Here is a 22,965-nt window from a genome sequence, read left to right as displayed (position 1 = left end):
AATTTGATTTGGTGCAGCTCTAACAAAGGGAAAAAACAACATTGCCTCAGGACTCCAAGCTACATGCAATTGGAGCTGATCTGTTCACTTGGTCCTGTTCTGGTTCCCCTGTACTGGCCAGAATATGTACAAAATGGCTGTAAAGTATTTGGGTATTGGGCCCTTAGTGCATTGAACTGCTGTCTGCATGGAAATGAGATAATGTCTTTTCTTTTCTTGCACAACAGCCTGCCTGAAGCTAGGATGCACCAGGGGTGAGTGAACAAGTTACGCAGCGATTCTGACATGTCAGGTATTTAACAGAGCTTGCTGCCAGTTTAGTAACATTTAGATCTTTGAGACCCTTTTCCAGTGGCATCTGTTAGAGAAAGAAAGAAAAGAGAGAATGAAAAATAAATCTGCTGTATTACAGACACAATGAGCTCTGGATCAAAGTGGGATGGAGCTTGAAAGGTGATGTTTTCAATTTTGCTGGCCAGAGGGGTTGTGACTCGGATGGCATGGGTAAACAATGAGGAAAGAGACAGTCTCTCTGGGAGTCAATGTCTGACTTAACGAGCCAGCAGTTATTAAAAGATGAATACAGGAGAAGTGAACCGTGCTTTCTGGCTGGTAGCGTGGCTTTTTTTCTTCTTTCTTTTCTCCCTTTCTCTTGAAGATCAAAGGCCTAATTTTAGAACGAGCCCTATTTATGGACTGTTCAGCCACTCTGTCTGCTTTAGTCTCGTTCTAGAATAGTGGAAAATAAATAGAGCTGGCGGGATCTCCTGGTGTCCAGAGCTCATCCCTGATGCAAGGCAGGAGGTGGGGGGGATAAAACAAAAAAAGAAAACAAAAAGACCTCAGCCTTTCCCAGCACAGGTTCTGTGTAATTTGTCTCTGCACAGGGAGTTCCCTTCCCCTCCCTCTGTTCTTTCAGTCTTTCCTCATGACGAAAGGCTGAAAAAACGTAACCTGTGACTACTCCTGATGTTCAGCAGAGCTGTTTCCTCCTGATCCATGCCGCCTTGATGTGCTGTAGCTGCCAGGACTGAGCAGAGTCCTCTTCCTGAGCCTGGTGCCGAGTAGAGAGTTGAGTGTTGATTTGTGTGTCGGTGGATTATACTCCTGTTCATACAGCCCAGCATGATGATCAGTTGTTCTTTTTTTACAATAGCATGAGATTTTTGGGTCCGCTTTAGTCTATGAATTGACATAGCCTGGGATCCTTTTCTGCTAACTGACTGCTTCTGCCCTGCTCTGGGTCTGGGTAGACGATTTTCTACTTCTGCTCAGTAGTTCTTTGTGTTTCCTCCCATTACTTGCCCTCCTTGCCCTTCATTTCCCTCTTCTCCCCCTGCCCTGAGGCTGTTTTTCTAATTTATCAAAATTATTTTTAATTGTGAGTTTGTTCTGCAAAATTTTGGGTGGTAATTGTCTTCTAGTACAGTTAAGTGTGCTCAGTTCCAGCTGAAACCCTGAACGGTAGTTGCGGAGAAACACACCCAGTGTACGTGTAGTTCGAGAGTGAGCCTCTAATTACCCCATGAGAATGTCTTTTTTTTTTTTTTCTTGTTTGTTTCTCTCCTTTGTGTCAACATTTCACCCAGTTTCCTTTGGATGACGTTTCCATAGTCGATATCACTTGATACAATGACAAAATCCTGGAAACACTTGTGTATTCAGAATGAATTTACGAGAGTAATAGTTAAAGGTTGTGTCAAATTCAGCTCTGATAGTGTAAGAAGCAGCTCTTGCTGTAGGCACTCAGTGCTGCCAGTTAAAGCCATTTATCAAGTGAGACAGTCTGATATCAACACTGTTGGCTGCCAGGTAAATCTGTCCCCTCCCCAGGTTTTGCAGTCCTGAGGATCTGCGTTGCTCTGAAACTTTGTCTTCAGGAGGGGCGAAGGGAGAATAATCTGTACAAAACCTCTCCGCTGGAAATTGCGCAATAGGTATTTCAGCTGGGGGCAGGGGTCTGTGTGTCTCTTTGCTCCTTTACACGGCTGAAGCTTAATTGGAAAAAAGCCGCAGATAAGGGTGCACTGTGTGGAACTAGAGCGGAGTTAATTCATGCAGAAGAGTTCGTCTCGCAAGTGGGAGTGCTGAGCGGAGGGAAGAAACTTCCTAAAATCCTCTCTAACTTTCCGGATTCTCTGCAGTACTTTGTTGCATGCTGTGCTGGTGGGAGTTTGTCAGCCCCCCGGGAACGAAGCGGGACGAAGCAGGGCAGGCTGCGTAGCAACTACATTGTGAAGTGGTAACAATTCCCAAGTGGGGCAGTAACAAAATCGATTTTTCTCCCCTTCAGCTTGGCAGCTCTCCAGGTGCCAGCTCTGGCACAATGAAGTGTGTAGCTGGTGAGGGAGGGACTTTGGGTTGATGTGGGGGGGTGATACAAAAGAGACAGAAGTTTAATCATTGAACCAATCACACTGGATGGATTTATTTCTGGACTCAATTTCCCAGGAACTCCACTATCTCACCCTGGGGGAAATGCCTCAGCTGAAGTTTCTCTAGCTCCAGCTTCGTGAATAAAGACCTGTCGCTTTGGAGTTACTCACAGCAGCTCTGTCACCACTGACTCATCCATCCGCTTCAAGAAAATGTTTGCCGTCCACTTGCTAGCTTTCCATTTCACAAAGCTAAAAGAGGATCAAATAAAAAAGGTAAGATGCAGCGTTAGCTGATTCCTATTTTGAAAACTGTGTTACTCAGATGGTGCAGGATCTGCAGTACGTAATGCAGACTAGATAATGGCGTTATCTACTAAAGTCATACAGCCAAATGGGGTAAGAAGTATTTGGACCCTAAACCATTTGATGAGCGTGAAAATAGGTCTGGTTAGTGCTTTTCCCTGCACAGTTACAGGTTCTCTTCCAGTAATGGAGCAAATAATCTTCGGTAAGGAAAAGTGGTGCTTAAACTTTATCTGGCATGGTGTGGTGTAGTCCAGAAGGCAAAAAGGAACCTCTTGCTGAATCGCTTTGCAAGTGTAGTGTGAAGGATGGGATTTCTAAAGCTGAGCAGGAATCGGAGTCACTCATGTTGTAGCAGGGGCAGAGAAATCTGGGGTCTTTGGGACAGGTCTTCTGAGACTGAAGGAACTGTTCCAACTAGTGTCAGTGTAGGAGAAGTGCCTCTGCTTCCTTTTTGATTGTCCAAACCTGGCTGATCAGTCTGATGTTTATAGATGTGACCTTTAATTTCAGTCGGAAAATCTCAAGATGACCCAGATCTGAAGCCATCGGTACTGGGAGTGAGCTGCCTAACAGTTGCTCTTCCCTAATCTGCTTTCACGGCCATACTGTAATGGGTTTTCGGCTCTCCATCATAAGACCACGTGGGACCTGTAAGCTTCTTGGGTCAGAGGTCCTCTGGTTTCTAGACATGTCCCCTGCAGGTCCTCTGTTCTCCTGGCATCTCCATTGAATTCTTTCTGATGGCCATTGCTGCCAGGCTCTGTCCTCTTGTTTTCCAGCCAGCTGGAGGCGGGGCTGTCTGCAGATGTGTGGCAGTGCAGGAGATCCAAGGTCCTGCTGGGTAGATCCGCCTGCACCACTGAGCTCGTCAGCAAAGCGAGCAACACTGGGTTGTCTTCTCTGTGCCCTTACTTAAACATGGAGTGGCTTGTTCTTAGGGAGGCTTCTTCGACTAATTCTACCTTGAAGAGAAGTGTTCCAAGAGAGGTCCTGGTATCTCGACAGCCAGATGTCTCTGACTATCTCTCAGTCATAGCCCTTTTATCCTTAGAGTTTAATATGATCGGAAGGGGGCCCCAGTGCCCTGTCCTTGAGTGGGGATCTGATCTAAGATCTCTCATCTAGGCAGCGCTGCTGCTGCTTACTTTATAGTATGAAAGGGAGAGACCTTGTGGATCAGTGCTTGGGTGGAGTGGGCTCTTCAGAGGAACATCCAGAGTGTGGTTGAGGGACACTTCCCTGAAGTGAGGAGAGTGGAAAGTAGGAGATGGAGGGGTTCTGGCAAAAACATTTAAAAAATTAAAACTTTCTGCTAGATGCGAACTAGCCCTGCCTGAAGCAAGAAATCACGTGCTCTTTAGAGTTCTCTTTTAAGAAGCCCAGGTTAGGCTGTATGGAACAGAGTTGATTTCTCCCTAATTAGAAAGGAATGCCTTCCCACCTCTTGCTCCCCAGGCTTACTTCCTTTCTGGTACCAGGAACAAGAGCCTCCCTGCCATGAAAATGGTGCTGTTTCCATAACTGAGGCAAGACGCTTAAAAACAAGGACTGTCCTTGTGCAGCGGGAGGGAGGCAGCCAGACAGAGTCTGGTGTTGCACGGCCTGTGGCCATTCCTGTGTTTACAAGCAAACGGTATGTGAGCAGGGCCTTGCTCTGACTGTAAATCAGGCTAGAGAGTCAGCAGGCTTTCCTGGGCTCTGCCTTATCTAGTTCCTCGGAAGGACTGTCTCCTCCTATGGTTGTAGGTAAACAGGGTGGGGAATGCAGTTTCTGTGGGGAGCAGGGAACTAGTGCATGTTCTTTGCAAGTAGTTATGCTCATTTTTATCACTGTTGAGTGTTTTTTTTTTTCCCACAGGCACTTCTGTCACAAGGTTATTTGGGTCTGTGTGAGAGTGCGTGAGTGCTGGTGCTTAGGCTGAGGTGGTGGATCCTAGACAGTGATGGGGCCTCAAAAAAGCCTTGGAGGAAATCAAGTGCTTGTGAAAATGAGGGCTACAAGGAAAGGTCTAAATAATGGCCCTTTCAAGGCACAGCTGTATCCAAGGCTGCTGCTGCTCCTTGCCAGTTGCATCTTGTAGTTTAAGACTTTCTCCGCTCTGTGTGTATGTTTTGCTGTTAGGTAAGTGCTGGAGTTACTTTCAAGGTCCTGGCCCTTTCACATGGGTCATTGCTGACCATCAGTTTAAAATGGGTCTGTGAACACATCATTAGTTTTTGCCTCATTAATATAGATGGCCAGTCCAAATTGCAGAAGAGGCCAATTTATCTACAACCTGTGTTCTCTGTTTAAACACTGCTACCTTTTAAATCCTACCATTTTGCTGGTGGGACTTGTTTTGTGCGTGTTCTCCCAGTCCTCCAGACCTCCCTATGTAAATGGGGCTGATTAAATTCTCTGAACAGATAAAGCTGCGTAATAACATAGCCCATGGTGCAAGTGTCTGTACCAGTGAAGCATTGGAAGCTGTCTCACCATTCTCCACTGCCCACCACCTCTGGCCCTGAGTCTTATGTTGTGGGGAGCACGATGGTAAGAGGAATTACCCTCCAGGGGACATCCAGTTGTTTGGAGCACAGAATTATTACACCTGCATTGTGTTTGTTCATACGGCACCAAAGTCTGGCTCCCCAGTGAAAAAGAATTTGGATGTTGACACATTTCTTATTTTGTGGCCCTAATCCTTTGTTGTACCCAGCTACATAGTTTCTAGGCCACCTCACAGCTGTGTATCCAGCCCTGCAGGTAAATGTCATTCCAAGCAGTGTGTGGTCCTGAAGAAGAAAACTTTAAGTTTTGCCCTGATGAAGCTGTACAGAAACATTGATTATCTTCTCTACCGGTTTATCTGAATGAGTGTCTTCTACTTCATAGATGCTTTTGATTCCCTTTAAATTCAACTGACTTTTATTTTGATGTATGTTGTGAGTTATAGACCCTTAAGAAAGGATGTTGATTGCACCTAAAAATGTGTTTTAAATGTAATCCTAGAATCACAAGAGAATGGAGGGCAGAGCTGGAGTGAGAAAAAGGCTTTGAGCTCCAGCTTGGCATGCCAACAAAGTTAATTGTCTGTGGAGTGAAGCAGTAGCTGAATAGACGTTTTCAGGTTGTGGCTGACACGCTTGGATACTGATGGCATTTTCTGGGCCTGACTTGAGAGAGGTCAAATTCTCACCAGGTCAAGATACTTTGAAGTTCTAGTTCATTACATGTATAGGAGGAGAGGATGGTGAAAAACAGCTTGTCAGGGTCCGAAGCGAGTCGCATGGGCATATGTACATTAGCAAGTTGTTGAGCCATCAGAAAAGATGGCTAACTTTTTGACAGTAGTTCACCAAAACTGCATTAAACATTTTCAAAACAAAGTTTTCATAAGAGTAAATGTTCTGATGATGTCCTGGAGCTTGCTTACACTGTCAATCATGGGAATTTTGGTGCTGAGGTAAAAAATGAAATGAACTTGTTAAATCAGAGAGGTGGGGTTTGCATAGGTGGTATGCTCACCTTCAGTTTGTTACATATGTGAAAGGAATTCTTTTGTCTCCTTAGGATCTGTTTAGCCTCATGTCCGTCAAATGGGTGGGAATGAGCATAGTAATTCTTGTCTGGCATAATGCAGAGGTGCTGCTGGAATTGGAGTTCAGGATTTTCAGATCCTTCATGCCAAACCGCACCCCTCGTGGTTAGAAAACTAGTGCAAGTGGCTAGGAAGTTCCTACATTTTCTGTGCTTGCAGAGATAAAGGACGCCTCCTCAATACAGATAGAGTCCTCTGGTAGTGTGAAAGCAGTGCTCATCCCAGGCAGCTGCTGAGCACTGAGTCGTCTGCATGCCTCCTGAGTAACACCTTTCATCTTTCCAGGTTGACAGGTTCCTGTATCACATGCGTCTCTCCGACGATGTCTTGCTGGATGTGATGGCTCGCTTCCAAGCCGAGATGGTGAAGGGCCTGGGGAGAGACACGAACCCCACAGCAACAGTAAAAATGCTGCCGTCATTTGTGCGCTCGCTTCCCGATGGCTCAGGTGAGTTCCCCTTGCTCTGTCACAGCAGCGCTGGTTTAGGAAGATGATGGGTTGCTGCCAGTACTCAAGGACAGCACAGTAAACACACAGGGCAGCCAATGGCTTCAGGTTACTGCCTATCTCATGTTGAGAAAGCAGGTGTGTATTGAGAAGACAACAGCTTGGGGGAATGCTGCAGAGGGTTTTTTCCCTGCACCAGGTGGATTTTGACCTAGTGCTGCTTCTTTGAGGAAAGGACCTAGTAAGCGCTCAGAAAACAGCCTCTTTCATCTGCAAATGTGGTCGTACCTAGCCAGGCCTTGCTGCAGGAGCTGTGGCTGGACACGGCAAGGGCAGCCTCTACAGCTCAGACCCTGCAGTGCAGTGTGCTGCAGGTGTGGGGATGTGGGCAACGCTGTGGCCCTGGCGTTGGTGGAGCTACGGGGAAGGCAGGATGCTGCAGTGAAGCCCCTCAAATTGCGAAGTGGTGGCAACGTTGCATTCTCACAGTTGTGATCCCCTCTCAGCTTCTGACAGCAAACTCTGCCCTGCTTTCTCTATTGCCCCAAAAAGTGATCCCCTCCTGCCCTTCCTTGCCTTCTGCATTGGGAAGATCTGCTTCTGGATGGGATCTACCAGGAAACAGCTGCTCTGCTTCTACAGAGGGATCCTTTTTTCCAGTTCCCCCTGAGACTTAAACAGAGAGGGAGAAAGTGCAGTTGTGTTCTCTGGGAGGATGTGAGGTGAGGTACGATCTAAAAGCCTGTCTTATTTGGAGAAGTATGCACATCCAAAATAACTTTTCTGGCTCAGCTAGCTCCTGGCAGCGCAGGCTGACAGAAAATTATGTTTTTCCTAGGTTTAACCAACTCTGAATTTGTGCAGGACTAGGTCAGGACTCGGTGTATAACAGCTGTGCAGAAAACTTAAGGGGAATGTTTGTTTTGCACATCATTTCCACAAGACTTTATTCCTTCTGAAGGTAATTTTCCTACAGTTAAATGAGAAATAATGGCTTTAATGGTGTAAAGGGAACATTTGGAGGCTAGTCCCTTGAAATGAGGGATATCTGAGAGAAATTACATACAATCCCCTCAACCTGCCTGACTGGAACTGGGCATTCTTCCTTTTGCTGCTACCTTCATCAAAGAAAAAGAAATATTTGTGTCCCTTGCTATCTCGGTGACCGTCACTGGTCGTGAGGTCTCACGTGGCACTGACCCTGTCTGGAAATAGCAGGGAGCCCCTGGGGTCAGGAGACTTGGAAAATTGCATGTAGCATCATCACTGTTGCAAGAATTCATGTTCCTCAAGGCCAACTTTGGACAATGCTCGCCTGGCCTGCGTGACCTTTCTACTGTGTCAAGGACATGCTGCAGAGTCGAGCTGGGCTACGTCTTATTGACACGCTGCCTATTTTAAGTATGACATTGATTTTTCTATTTTTACTCTCCTGCAAAATCCTTATTGGTTATTTTGTTTACAGACAAAACTTCTAGCAGGTTTAAACATTTCAAACTTGGCTGGATTTTCCCATTTGCAATAACAATTAATTTTCAGATTTTTTTAGTGCCCTCAGTGTCGCTACCTGAAATGACCGCATCATCAGTTTTTAATCATTTAGAAATTAATGGTCTGACTAATGTCACAGTTTACTGAGTAACCTAGTTTGTCTCCTCACCTTTGTGATATCTGACTATGGTATTACAGGTAGAATTTCCTTCTTCCTTCCCCTTCAGGGCCAGATTTGATAAAGTTTAGTCAGGTGTTTGGACTGTGGAACAAAGATCACACAAGGCTATGCACATACTGCTGCATTTTCCTTTTGGGAAGGGCCTTCTGCTGTGCATGGGATAGATAATTCTTTTATTGTAGCAGTGAGGCCAAACTGTCCTTCCGTCTGAGGTCTCCTGCTAGAGAAGAATGTGTTTGAGTGAAGAGTGCTACCAGCTGAGAAACAGAATGGTACTTTTACAGAAAGACCTAAAGGCATTTGGAAATGATTGTGTTGTTTGACTTTGGGGCAAATCAGTCTTGCCCCACTTGGAAGTTGGCTTCTGCAGTAGGGCCAGGTCTTAACATGTGACTGCAAATCCTGCAGCCTTTACTGGACATGGGTAATGATCTCAAACTCCCATTTCCCCACGTTTCAGGTGTATGGTTTTGCAGCCCCTATATGCTCTGGTTGGCTTTGCAGTTGCTTTGGGCCTGTCTTGCTGAGAAGATTATCCCTCTGCAACTTAAAAACATGCTGCTGTGGAAGGAGCAGGGTGGGCAAAACCAGACTGTTAAATAAAAAGGAAATTAGCTATCACATAGCAAGCTGTAACAGGACGGACCTGATACCCTTGCTTAGGGTCACCAGCTCTCAGCCTTCCTGGTGATCCTCCCAGGCCCATAGGATAAGGACCTGCCATGATGGGGCAGGGAGAGCCTGTGGCCACGGTGAGGGAGGGGCCCTGGGCTGTGGCCTTCAGCATGGCATCTGGGCCATGCTTCTTAGCCATCCCTGGTGACGGTTGCCCACTTGTGTTGCAGAGAAGGGTGACTTCCTTGCTGTTGACCTGGGTGGCTCCCAGTTTCGTGCCCACCGGGTGAAGGTGTTTGATGACGGGAAGCAGAGCAGCCAGCTGGAGAGCAAGTTTTACCCCACACCCAAGGAGGTCATACACGGGAACGGAGCTGAGGTAGGGCATGCAGAGTCTTCTGTGGTGGTGCTGTGCGTGAGCGCATACCTGCCGGACACAGCCTGACTCTGTCCTCTCCTTTCTCTGCAGCTCTTTGATTACATTGCTGACTGTCTGTTAGACTTCATGGAGACCAAAAACCTGAAGCATAAGAAGTTACCTCTTGGCTTTACATTTTCTTTTCCATGCAAACAAACCAAACTGGAAGAGGTAAGATGCAGAAAGAAATATTGTTGGCAATCCTAGCTCCTGGTGGAACCCAGAGAGGCTATTGCATGGGAGTGTTACCCTGTGGCCTTTCTGTGGGGTCATGTTTACATAGCTCTCTGCAGAAGGCATGGATGACCATTAGCATTTAACTAGATTTGACTACCATTCAAACACTTGTTTCTGATCTCAAGGCAATGTGATTTTTAAGCTAAAGCTATTCTTTGACTTAATCAGTACCCAATTCCATAATAACCATGTGCCCTTGTATGAAGACCGTTAGGCTGTAAAACACATACTTATGTTCCCTGAAGCATGTTTCTTTTTTTAATCACTCTCATTCAGTTTCTTTTTTACAGTTGATTCTAAGTAGCTGAACTGTTTGATAGGCTGCATGGGGAAATGAAGGGCTGGTTGCAATTATTGTGTGGTCTCTTATTCTAGCCTCTCTTTTATTTCTAGGGATCTGTGCTTTGGTTCCCAGTCCTGTAAATGCTTTGTGCTTAATGCTGTTAGTTTGTAAGGAGCATAAGTAAAGCCATACATGCTTTAAACAAAGCACAGGGAGAAGGATTTGCAGGATTGGGAATTTATTACTGTACTTGTTTAGTTGTGTTTGTACTGACAGGCACCCCAAGGTGAGATGTTCTGCTATGATTTATTTTGGCTTGCATTTTAATGTGTGGAGAGGCAGAGTGGGCTTCTCCACAGAGCTTTTGGGTCACTGACTGTTACTTTGCAGGGGGTTCTTCTTGGCTGGACGAAACACTTCAAGGTCCGAGGAGTTCAGGATACAGATGTGGTCAACTCTCTGCGCAAGGCCCTCGAGAAGCATAAGGCAAGTTTTGTACCTGCAGGAGATGAACCTCAGTGGCCTCAGATTGTCCTCCAGGGAGATCAGCTCTTGGTGTGTGGGTTGTTTTGGGAGTTGTCACACATCCTTCACGGAAGCCAGTAAGGGATGTCCAACATGGCTATATATCTAGTAGATCTGTCTCTCCCTTGGAGCTGAAGCCATGGAGGGGGACAGGCAGGTGCAACTCAGGCGGCCCCAGCTCAGTCTAACAGTGACGGCAGCTGCATGCTGATAAACCAGGCTGGCTGTGACAGTGGACCAGTATGGCTCCGCTGTCTGTCTGAGCTAAAGGGAGTCTCTTGTGAACCTATTTGGTAAGTTGTGGATACACAGTGTTTCATAGCCTGGCTTGTGGGAGGAAGGTTGAGAGGGGGAAGCTATCATCTCAAATTGGTGCACCTAACTCTACCAGGGCTTGCCCGTCCACTTCAGTCTGTGGGATGGAGTGACTGATTGTAATTTTTAAGGACAGCAGTAAGACATGATTAAATCTGCCCTTGAACTAGTGTATACCTTTGAATGACATTATGTTTTAATATGTTGGAAAGCCTGGTTTTTCATGTTCGGTGCTATTGGTAACACCATCTAAGAAATATAAAGCATCTTTCTATACCTTGACATCTTTGTGGTAAAGAGGAAATTCTTCTGTTTTCTCACATGGTAAAAATCAGCCTTGTTTTTGGTTCACTTCTTTCTGTACATCAGTCTTGCTGTAGTTAGCAGGGACAAAAGATCTGAGACTTCCTGGGTGAAGTCCAGCCCCCTGCTAGCGTTGGCATCGGACTTACAAGAATCCTTTGATAACAATTTTACCTTTAGCAAGTTACCTAGTGTGAAAGGAAAACTGCACAGCTTTGATGGGAAGGCTTTTTACTTGAGTGTGATATTGGTGTGTGACCTCCTATTGAATAGCTGCATTTATGTATGTATATTTTCTGTCACTTTTGGTGGGATCTGCTTGGGCCGTAGGACGTTATCCTATCATGCAGCCCATAAGGACAGATACATGAGTGCTAGCATATCACAAAATTCAAACCAGTAACACGTTGCTTTTCTGGCAAACAAAGTTGGATTGGGAAAAAACAAATCCTGCAAGCAAAGATCCTGGCTGGCCAAGCACTTGAGAATTCAGAGATATTTGTTACTTTACGGGGTTGTGGGAAGAGTGTTATAAAAGGAAGTAGCGTGTCTTTCAACTGAAGAGCTTTCCTGAACAAGGCCTTCAAAGTATGACCCAGAGAGTATGTCTGCATGCTGTTGCTTTAACACACAGAAGGCTTTCTAAGCTTTTTTCCTATTAATCACCCATCTTTATGCTATTAGGACATAGACGTTGATGTTTTGGCACTGGTCAATGACACCGTGGGAACCATGATGACTTGCGGATATGATGACCAGCGCTGTGAAGTTGGACTCATAATTGGTAATTTTTTCTGTTCACTAAGTAGACTTATTTTCCCCTCGTTTAATCCTAACAAATCTGGAGTAGAAGGGAGTATCCCAGTAGAGGAAAGAGCAGGAAGAAAGTGGAAAAAACAATGGTCAGATTTTCAAGCCTGACTGCCTTCTGTAAAGCAGCTGTTTTTATGCTGATCACATTACCATCAAATACCACAGTCCCCATTTTGTCTGGGTTCAGTTGTGACCAGCATACTAAACTTTTCTGCTGACTGTATAGAAAATTGCTGTCTGTCTGTCCAGAGAAAGCTGAATTCCTCTCACGTCTGGTAGTTAGGATCAGCTACGCTTTCCACAATGTCTCCACTTTGTGCACCGTGGTGCCTTTTTTTAAGGCACATAGAAGTACCTTTGAAAAAGAAAAAAAATGTATTTAAACAAGTCAAGCCTTAGATTTATTTCCAAAATTTTTTCATTCACTGTGAAATGATTATTTAACAAGTGCAGGTGGCTTGATATTAGCATCCTGTACCACAGGGTTATGTATTTATATTTTCTTCCAAAGACAATATACTGACTTATTCCCAAACATGTGGACTTAAACAAACAAAAAACTAACCTGGAACAAACAGGTGATTTATCTGCACTGTCTCCAACATGCGCAGGGACTGGCACTAACGCATGCTACATGGAGGAAATGAGGCACATCGATCTGGTGGAAGGTGATGAAGGGAGGATGTGTATTAACACAGAATGGGGTGCCTTTGGAGATGACGGTGCTTTGGACGACCTCCGCACCGAGTTTGATCGGGAGCTTGATCTGGGATCTCTCAATCCTGGAAAACAATTGTAAGTGATTCCCTGGCTGATTTGCCTTGGCAGTCTGAGTTCTCTGTGTTTCCAGCGTATGCCAGAGCCCCTTGGGAACAGGAATCAGGTTAAGTGAACCTGAGTTGATTTGATCGTGGTCCTGTCCTATCCAGACCTTTTCCTTCTGGGAAGGGTGGATACCTTTCACACCTCCCTGCCTCACAGGCCGAGGGATTGCTGCTGCAGTTGCTAATGTGTTGTTAAAAATAGGTGGTTGCTCTGGTATGATACTGTGGAGGGGTAAAGAGAGGAGGAAGGTAAACAAAGGGCATATTTAAAGCATGGTTCATCAAAACTGCTTCTACTGGCTGAACTGCTCGCAAGTCTTTGGAAAATTCTCTGTAATCACTCGCTTGTCTTGAGGAGCTGTTGCTGGGTCCCAGGACCTCAGGATGCCATCCCATCTACAACTTACCTCCCAAACCCCTTTTGTATATGCTTAAATGTGATCAACTGGCATAAGAACATAAGATGCTCATACTTGAACTTTTCGTAGCTCTGGCTAGCTGATGAACACCTCCAATCCTTCTTGTGCCCCATTCCAGATTTGAGAAGATGATCAGCAGCCTATATTTGGGGGAACTTGTGAGACTCATTCTCCTAAAAATGACAAAGGAAGGTCTACTCTTCAATGGGAAAGTGTCAACAGCTCTGCTTACTAAGGGCAAGATCGAAATGAAACATGTGTTTGCAATGGAAAAGTAAGAGCCTGCAATATGCTGTTTGAGAGTGGCTGTTAGTCTTTCACAAGCACAGCAATGATAATGAATGTGTAATTATGATCCGTGAGTACTGGGAACAGTCCTGAACTGTTCAACTTGATTTTCCTTTTGCCTAGGAGAAGAGTTGATCTTTCTGTAAGGAGGAATTGGTGGAAGATAAAAGTTTTAGCAAAGTACCACAGTAGCAAATGTTAACCATCACAGATGCAGGTTGTTTAAATAACCTCTCTGGAAACCCGAGTACATGGGATGATTGTCGCAGTTTTCAGCTTCTGTGATGTGGGAATACTGGGGTTGTGGAGATGTAGTACAGACTCTGGATTAGCTAATGGATGACAACATGGAAAACTGACAGATTCTGGTATTTTGAAGAGGAGTCCTGGTCCTTATTGTTACCCTAGGAATAATTTTCTTTGGATTGAGTGAAGCTGTACATCTGTTCCTGTGCTCTCCTCCTATGGACTAAATATTTAATCCTGTTCTCTTCTTGGCTAGCTAATTGAGATGTCTCACCAAAAACTGAACCCCAGGAAGCAGTCTCTTAAAAGTCTGGTCTCTCCCCCTGGTACTTTTGGGAATAGTGCAGGAAAGACATTACTGCTTTATGGCAACCAATTATGATGCTGCCCGATAGGTTGTGCCCTGATCTTATCTCGTTTCTTTTTGAGCCAACATGCAGATATTGATTTCTGTGTTGCCTTAATATCCTTGCATTAGATGATGTGTTCTTTTGTTTTGGGGTAGATATAAGGAAGGTCTGAGCAACACAAAAGAGATCCTTACAGAGCTGAACCTGTTTCCCTCTGAAGAGGACTGCATCGCTGTTCAGCATGTCTGTACCATCGTTTCCTTCCGCTCGGCCAACCTCTGTGCTGCTGCCTTAGCAGCGATACTGACTCGACTGAGAGAGAATAAAAAACTGTTAAGGATGCGAACCACTGTTGGGATTGATGGGGGACTCTACAAAACCCACCCCCAGTAAGTAACTAAAGAGGATTTGGTAGTTGCTGGCCACATGCTGATGTTGCAAAGAGTCTCCATCTGCATATACATGTGGCTTTTCAGGGAACTGCTGGTTTTGCTCCAGGGCTGGGGTGAGATCTGGTGGAGTGCAGAGAATAAGACTGGCTTAGTTATTGCAAAGCTGTCTCAGGAGCTTTAGAACTTGGAGTGGGAACAACACGACACATGGGATAATGGTGTCTGGGGAAGAGCAACTGATTCCTCAAGTGACCCCTGGGCCTTCAGGGCACTGTGGAGTTTTTCTTTTCTTTCTTTCTTTCTTTCTTCCTCCCTGCCCCATTTTTGAACCTGTGCTTTCCCAAACGGGAAACTTTCCCAAGCATTTCTCCCAAACTGGATGAAAATCTGATTCTAGATGGAAACTCTCACCCTCTGTTTGTGATAGTGACTCTCCGCTGTTGCCTGGCTTTTCTCCAGTGTCCCTCTTCCTTGGCACTGACACTTGTTTAGAGGTATATTCACGTTCCTGTAAGTCTACTGGTTCTGCAGAATACCGAGAAATCAGGATCATTGAACCCATCTCCTAGACCAGTTTTGGACCTTGTGCTCCTCTTGACTGTGCTTCAGCACTTGTGCTGTTGGATGTGTACATGTATTGGAAGTGTATGTGAAATCAACCATGCATGAAACACTTGTGAGAGTCTAAAGAAACTCTTTGTTCCTGTAGATATGCCAAACGTCTGCACAAGGTGGTGAGAAGGCTGGTCCCAAACTGTGATGTTCGGTTCCTCCTCTCTGTGAGTGGCAGTGGGAAGGGGGCTGCCATGGTCACAGCGGTGGCATATAGGCTGGCTGCTCAGCGCAAGCAAATTGATGCTGCTCTTGCACCATTTCTACTGTCCCTGGAGACCCTCAGAGAAGTTAAGAGCAAAATGAGGACTGAGCTGGAATACGGGCTAAAGCGAGAAACGCAAGCCAGTGCCACAGTGAAGATGTTACCCACGTATGTCTGTGGGACACCAGATGGAACAGGTAATTTCCTGACCACCTGGAGGTGGTTCAGGAAAGTTGCTTGTCTTTTTTCCGGCAGGGGATATGCCAATTATTCTGGCAAATGCCAGGGTGATTTATGTTGGCAAACTGGTGCTTCCTGCGATGTTATCTGGCTGGCCCTTTAGCCCCATGCTAGCAGACTGATGGGATAAGTGCCATAGGGAGCAGCATGCTGTCATTGGCACAGATGAAGTTTCTTGGGGATGTGCTACAAGAAGCACCAAAATGAACTACCTTTCTTCTCTTACAGAGAAAGGAAAGTTCCTTGCCCTTGATCTTGGCGGGACAAATTTCAGGGTTCTGCTGGTCAAAATCAGAAGTGGGAGAAGAAGATCAGTGCAAATGTATAACAAAATCTTTGCCATTCCTTTGGAGATCATGCAGGGGACGGGCGAAGAGGTAACCTCTAATGAATGTTAAATTTATTCAGCCAATGCCCATTGCATGGGTTTACTGTGAGTTTTACAAGCTTTTTCTTTCCTTCCAGCTTTTTGACCATATTGTCCAGTGTATAGCAGACTTTCTGGATTATATGGGGATTAAAGGTGCTCGACTGCCTCTGGGCTTCACCTTCTCCTTCCCATGCAGGCAAGCCAGCATTGACAAGGTAAGAACTGCGACACAGAATGGGTCAAATGGTGGCTGTGCATCTGCTTGGTAGATGACATCATTTTGAGTGAGGGTGACTTACTGGTTTGGAGATTGCAAGCAAAAAGCCGTTCTTCTAAGTGTTTTCTTCCAAGTAGGACTTGTCAAGGTTGAAGAGAGAGAGAGACGTGTGCAAATTAGTCTTTGGAGAGAATATTTCAGCTGTTTTATGACGATTTTATTACTCTGCTGTGCAAATTAGTTCTGTTTGATGCATATAGGATGATAACTTTCACCTCTTGTATCTGATAAGAGATGGATGTTACTTGCTTTTATTCTATAAAGATTAAGCCCTTATGATATTGAAATGACTACATATTTTTAATAGCCCAGGAATCTCTTATGCTGCCTTAACATTTCAATGGCAAGAGATAACAGATGCCTTCTTCGACTTGCTCAGCTACAGTCCCAGGGTGTTTTCCTAACTGTGCTGCACTGCTCTGACTGTATAACTTCTGTACTACATTAGTTTCTTTTTGTTCAGTGTCAGTGGGCAGAACTGAACTTGCTTGTTCAGCTTGGAAGGGTTGGCTTTTTTGACTTACCTTCATCTTTCCAGATGTGATGTAAGAAAAAACCAAATTCAGGAAGAAAAAACTCTCAATTGTTTTGATGCATTTCCAAAGAGCAGCAGGGAAGGTTATGTTGCTTAATTCTAGTCAAATATGTAGGATATTGGGTATATGAGAGACTGCTTTTTATTGAATGTTTTTATGTCCTGGTGGGTTTCACAATAGCTTCCAAGTATAGAAGCTAGTCTGCTCTGTCTTAATTTTCAGATCACAGTTGAGAGTATAGCAATAGGACTTAACTATTTGTGGGGAGACCACTTAGTATGCCTTCCAAACCTACAGCATAGTATTTCAATCTTGACAAATGATGAGGAAGCAAATTCCAGAGCAGTCATGGCAAACTGAGTGAGACACATCTGTGCCAGGGTCCCATAGTATGTTGCCCTGTGTGTTTGGTCTTTTACTGTTGCTAGAACTTGAGTTTTTTTTTAAGAGCAGCTTTTTCTCCCAGTTGCCCTTTTTTTTTCTGATTTGAACAGACAGTCCAGAACCAGTTACCAAGTGGAAGGCTAATTTCTTCGCGCAACCCGGAAATCTGCTTCTGTCAGGCCGGGTCGCTGTCCAAAAAGAAACAAGTTAGTGTTGCCTGGAGTAGTGGGATCACACCAAGTGTCCTTCAGTAAACAAGCCAAAAATTAACAGTAGATGTTCATTAATGTTTGTTAGGTGTTTAATCGTTTACAGCAAAAGTATTTTTTATAGTCTTTCCCCGCCAGATAATGCAATGGCTATATGCACAGAGGGTAACATCAGAAGGTTTTCCAAATGAGAGTGTTAGAAGGCAGAGTTGGCAGTGCCTTGATAAATAGCTGAGTAAACTTGGAGTCACTATGATCAGCAGTTGAGTAAGAAAGATATATGTGCACACACTGCACTAGAACACTCACAATAATCTGTCCAGGGAAATATGTTATTTTAAAAAAGGGACGGGGGGCTAGGGACAAGAAGAGACTGATGGTTGGGATGTGGATGTACAGTCTTTTCTCTGTCTTCATTTGTCATTTTCTTCCCCTTCTGTTTCAGGGAACGCTTGTGGGATGGACAAAAGGTTTCAAGGCAACAGATTGTGAGGGGGAAGATGTTGTTGATATGCTGAGAGAGGCCATCAGGAGAAGAAACGTGAGCTCATTTTCTGCTCTTTTTGGTATATTTAATGTACTCTTCCTCTTCCTCTAGGATGCCATGACTGATTGTGGCTTGTGTTTTAGGAGTTTGACTTGGACATTGTAGCAGTGGTGAATGACACTGTTGGGACAATGATGACATGTGGATATGAGGATCCAAACTGTGAGATTGGCCTTATCGCAGGTACAGTGATATTGAAGTGACCACTGTAAGAAGAAAGCATGTATGCAGGTGCTAGGCTTCACACCCTGTTTTGGAATTTGTAAAACATCTTATTTGAGTTTGATATATGGTGTTACTGGTCTCTTGGGGTTCTTGGTAGATTTGTATGGTATTCAACAGAGAACATAATAACACCTGTAGCAGATAGGATCCTGAATCTGTTGGACTTTTGATCGTATCTCAGATGGTGCCTAACAAGTGTATGCATGGTAAAAGAATATGAGAACAGCAGGTAGAGCATGAATCCTTGTTTTGACAAGTGTATTTTTGTGTGTGGCCAGATTTACTGTGTAGCCAGGTCATAGGCCTTGGGACAAGCAAATATTTTTAAAAATCTGAATGAATTCTTTTTGGGCTTTCTAGATGATTTCCCCCAGTAGGTGCCTGCAAGTTTTCAGCCAGAAATACATCTAAGCATGTAAGATCTGAAGCCCCAGGGAAAATAGACTCTTCTGGCTGGCTAAGTGCACCAACTATCTCATTTTGTTTGGAGAACTGGTCCTTATGTTAGTTAATGTAACCCAAGTTGCAAGCGATGAGGTCCTGTGCACCAATTCATTTCAGACTTAGTAGCTGCTTGACTGGCTGCTAGGCTCTTGGCAGTGTTTGCTTTTGGGAGCAAGATGATTTGTGGTGCATTACAACCAGACTGGCAGCAATGACTGATCAGTGCTTGCCAATGACTGCCAAAGCCATTTCTGACCTGCAACAGAGTCTTCATTCCTCTACGCTGGGAATTCTCTGCACTATTTTACTTGGTAACATTCTGTTGTGATAAATTACAGCACTCTAGCATTGCCGACTGGCTAGCACTTGCTTCTGTAAGATATGGAGAGATATTTGAAATTTGGGAAGTGGAGAAAAGAGCTGTTAAGATGATTGCTGCAGTCGTCTTCTATGTGTTTCAGCTGCTGCTTCGCTTTTCTGGCTGAAGCCTTGTCATTTCTTTCCTCCTAGGAACGGGCAGCAATGTGTGCTACATGGAGGACATGAAAAACATAGAAATACTGGAAGGGAATGAAGGAAAAATGTGCATTAATACAGAATGGGGAGGATTTGGTGACAATGGCTGCATTGACAACATCAGAACAAAATATGATAAAGAAGTAGATGAAGGCTCACTGAATCCAGGGAAACAGAGGTAAATGTGATGGTCCCCATGACAAGGGCCTGATGCAGTCAGTCTTCGAGACACACTGGCTGCTTTTTAAAATGCACTTAGTCAATGAATAATCAGAAAGGAAATTTTAATATTACATTTCATTTGTTGCATGGTAAGTAATGCAGGTATGCAGAAACAATGTATGTTGTTTCTGTTACCACAGCACTGTTTTCACTTTAGGGCAGTTACTAAACAGTGCAGATCTTAAGATTTCCCTGCAAAGTGTAGGCCTTGCTGTGTTCCTCCTCTTGGAGTGTTTTTTCAAAGGAAAAGTACAACTTGTGCGAGAGGATAAACTGAACTTGACCGTTCTTTGTTTGGTAAAGACAGCATTGATGACATATGACTCACTGGTGAGTGCACGGCAGGGATAGGGAAGTGTTTCGCTTCAGTGTGGACCCTGGCTTTAACATTATGTTCTGTTTAATATTGCAAGGTTTTTTTCTAGTTCTGTTACCTTTTAACATGGGTAAATAAGTTGTAATTAATGTTTGTACTTGAAGTCACTGAACAGATTTTTGATGGTTGAAAGATGGACTTCAATGGCTATTGCTCTGCAAGTTTTTACTGCTTTTGGGTTGTTGATATCAGCCTTTGAGAGTTGATAGGGCATGTACGTACTACTCATGTTAAACAGAGCTAACATGCCATCTCTTTAAAAGCACTTTTTTTTTCTTTTATAACATAATAGGTATGAAAAAATGACCAGTGGAATGTACCTAGGTGAAATAGTAAGGCAAATTTTGATCGACTTAACCAAACAAGGACTGCTGTTCAGAGGACAGATTTCGGAATCACTCAGGAAAAGAGGCATATTTGAAACAAAATTCCTGTCTCAGATTGAGAGGTAAAGTTGTTAGATTTACATGATTTAAATCCTTAAGGTCTTTTGGGACCTCTGGAAAATAGTCTTCTGCAAGTGTGTGGAGCCCTTTCCTTCAAGAAGTCAATTATAGTTTTCTTCTTTGTGCACCTCACCTTACTCCCCCATCCCCAGAATAAAAGCCAAAAATGAGGAACTGGGGGAGTTCCAGAATTATTCTGTAATTATATGAATTATCACTTACTGTCTACACAGCTGTGTTATCTTGGATGCCTTAACCAGCAGGCATGATTATACTTGGAGTGTTTCTTGTAGGACTTAAAATAGTACTTACTTTAAAAAAAAGAAAAAACCAATGATATATGAATATTCCATGAATATGTGCTTACCTACATATCTGTGCATGATTGCAATAGTCTTGCAGGCTGTTTGAAGCCCTTTCTACTGTTGAAAACCTTGGAGAAGGTAGCATCTCAGCCTTGAGATCGAAAATAACACAGTCAGGTGGCTGATCTGGCTCAACTCCCTCGTGACTTTGGGAGTTAGGTGAATAACTACTGTTTGTGCCTTCTGGAAATACAATCTAACACAGCAAAGGGCATGCCAGGAGCAAGTTTTCAATCTGAATTCAGGCTGGAGTCTGCCTTAAAACAATTAGAGAGTGTTAGAGGTGGAGAAGTGGTCCCGTTTCCTTTGAATCATGGTAGAGTCTCAGCTTCAAGACTTTCATTTGCATGCCTGCCGAAGCTTCCCCTAATGCCTTGCTGCTGAGTGTGTTTTCCTCTGCGCAGTGACCGGCTCGCCCTCCTCCAAGTCCGGCGAATTCTGCAGCAGCTCGGCCTGGACAGCACGTGTGAAGACAGCATAATTGTGAAAGAAGTGTGTGGAGCTGTTTCAAAAAGAGCCGCTCAGCTCTGTGGGGCAGGACTGGCAGCTATTGTAGAGAAGAAGAGAGAAAACCGAGGTGTGGAGCGCTTGCAAATCACTGTTGGAGTAGATGGGACTTTGTACAAGCTCCATCCACAGTGAGTACCTTGATGCTGCTTCCCTTTGCTGTTTGCTCATTTCCACTGTGAAAACATACGGAGCTGTACCAGCTTTCTGCTGAGATGATAAAAAATGAGAGAGGCGATAAAGATCTAACGTATTTCCCTGCATCCTGTCATTTCTCTTGCCTAGCCAAAGGATCAAAAATTGCAAAATTAAGTCCAGTTATCACTGAGAGGCTCTTTTCTCTGGGATGCTGAATGAACTTATTCTTCTCGTATTTGTTTTCCAATGTTTTGGGGGATTTCTGCAATATCTGGATGTCCCAGATGGAAAGCTGTGTTGATTTTTTGGAGTTGGGTCAATGTTTTGTGAGCAAGGCCTGGAAGTAGATGCATTAGCTTTTGAGTTGGGAGAAATGAGCGTCCTCCATGATCCGTAATGGCAAGGAGAGGTGTCTGGCATGATGCTGAACAAAATCAAAGCGGAGAAATAGAAATTAAAATCTGATTTTGTACAGAAACCTGTCTCTTTCATGAGTAGGAGGAAGAACAAAGGGATGCTGTGGAGAACCAGTCGAAGATGTTGACTGAGGTTATGGTTCCTTGCTAATAAATATAAAGATCTCGGATCAGAAAGCAGCTGCTAAAATGATCTGTTCTTCTCTCCCTTTCCTTTCAGTTTTTCTAGGGTCCTGCGGGAAACAGTGAAGGAACTGGCACCTCAGTGTGATGTGACTTTCATGCTTTCTGAAGATGGAAGTGGGAAGGGAGCTGCCCTCATTACTGCAGTAGCAAAAAGATTGCATAATGTTGGACAGAAGTAAAAATGAGAGGTCAAGTCATTTCAGCTCTGCCAGGCGTGTGCGCTAGAGATTTGCTGAGTGGTGATTCAAGATAGCTTTGCCAGACACCAGTACACAGGTACCTGTTTTCAGGGAGCAGCTGTTTTTTGACCAACCAGGATTGCGGATTTTTGTCCTTTGATAACTTGGATCGGGTGTTTCTGCTCCCCACTGGCATGATGTCATGGCGTACCACAATCTACTCAGTTCTGTACTTCCTGCAATGCATCTATAAGGCACATGGGAGAATGAAAACAAAACAAACAAACAAAACGAAAAAATCAACCCCAAATATGTCTTTTTACAATGGCTTAATTAAGCTACTGCACTACAACTGAGTTTATCACCAGTTTCTTAGGATTTGTGTGTCTTTAGTTTCAGCTTGGCCTGGCTCAAGGAATATCAAGATCCTGATGTTGCACCTATCCTAGTGGACATATTTGTTCAATGCTTCACAGGTTTTACAATAAATTTACAGGTAAAATAAATTAATGGACTTTGGTCAGTGATGCTCCCTGCTCTGCTACATTGGTTGCAAGTGTGTTGTAATACTTCCCTGAGTACAGGAGGCATGTTGAATAGATGAATGTAAAAGAAAAAAAAATATGATTCCACAAAATATCCGTTTCTGTCAAAATACATTAGTGCATCTGAGTGCACATAAACCTAAACCAACGCTGAATGGATTCTGACTGTGACTGATTCTTTTGATACCGGGGGAAAGAGAGAATGTAGAAGCAGCTACAGGGTCTGCTGTGTGTATGTCAGGGCTACGTAGAGAGGAGCAAATCTGTTCATCTTTGGGCCGCCAAAATCGCTACGTAGAGAGGAAAAAAGTCACCTGAATTTCTGAAATTCTCCTCTTTGTTTTCCCTCAGTTATTTCCTTGCCTGTTTATGAGAGGATAGTTTCCATTTTGTGGAAAAGAGTTTATCCTTGTTTTTCATTTTCTGTTGCCTGCTGCTCTGCCTGCGCGTAGTCTGTTGTAAATAAATCTGTGGTGCTGTGAGTCTTTGCTTCTCTGTCTAGTGCCTCTTCTGAGTTGTGGGAAGAACATGCAGGCAAGCGGGAGCTTTCTTTAGACCTATCTATAACAGTACTCGGCAACGCTGCAGTTATTACGAGGGTGGCTTG

General features: G+C 44.2%; 1 protein-coding gene across 1 annotated transcript; it reads left to right on the top strand.

The window, feature by feature from the left end:
* The first annotated feature begins 2,588 nt into the window (after positions 1-2,588).
* On the top strand, positions 2,589-22,314 carry HKDC1 (hexokinase domain containing 1). The gene is made up of 18 exons (XM_009696216.1): positions 2,589-2,651; positions 6,551-6,713; positions 9,231-9,379; positions 9,470-9,589; positions 10,329-10,424; positions 11,766-11,865; positions 12,506-12,689; positions 13,256-13,411; positions 14,177-14,410; positions 15,123-15,427; positions 15,699-15,847; positions 15,936-16,055; positions 17,692-17,787; positions 17,877-17,976; positions 18,973-19,156; positions 19,869-20,024; positions 20,792-21,025; positions 21,669-22,314. Exons 1-18 carry the CDS (start codon positions 2,589-2,591, stop codon positions 21,811-21,813), a joined length of 2,754 nt encoding a protein of 917 aa, XP_009694518.1. The 3' UTR covers positions 21,814-22,314.
* Positions 22,315-22,965: the final 651 nt, after the last annotated feature.

This window comes from Cariama cristata, unplaced genomic scaffold, assembly GCF_000690535.1.
Source record: "Cariama cristata isolate BGI_N322 unplaced genomic scaffold, ASM69053v1 scaffold28462, whole genome shotgun sequence".
NCBI classification, from domain to species: Eukaryota; Metazoa; Chordata; class Aves; order Cariamiformes; family Cariamidae; genus Cariama; species Cariama cristata.
This window is presented reverse-complemented; position numbering and strand designations above follow the sequence as displayed.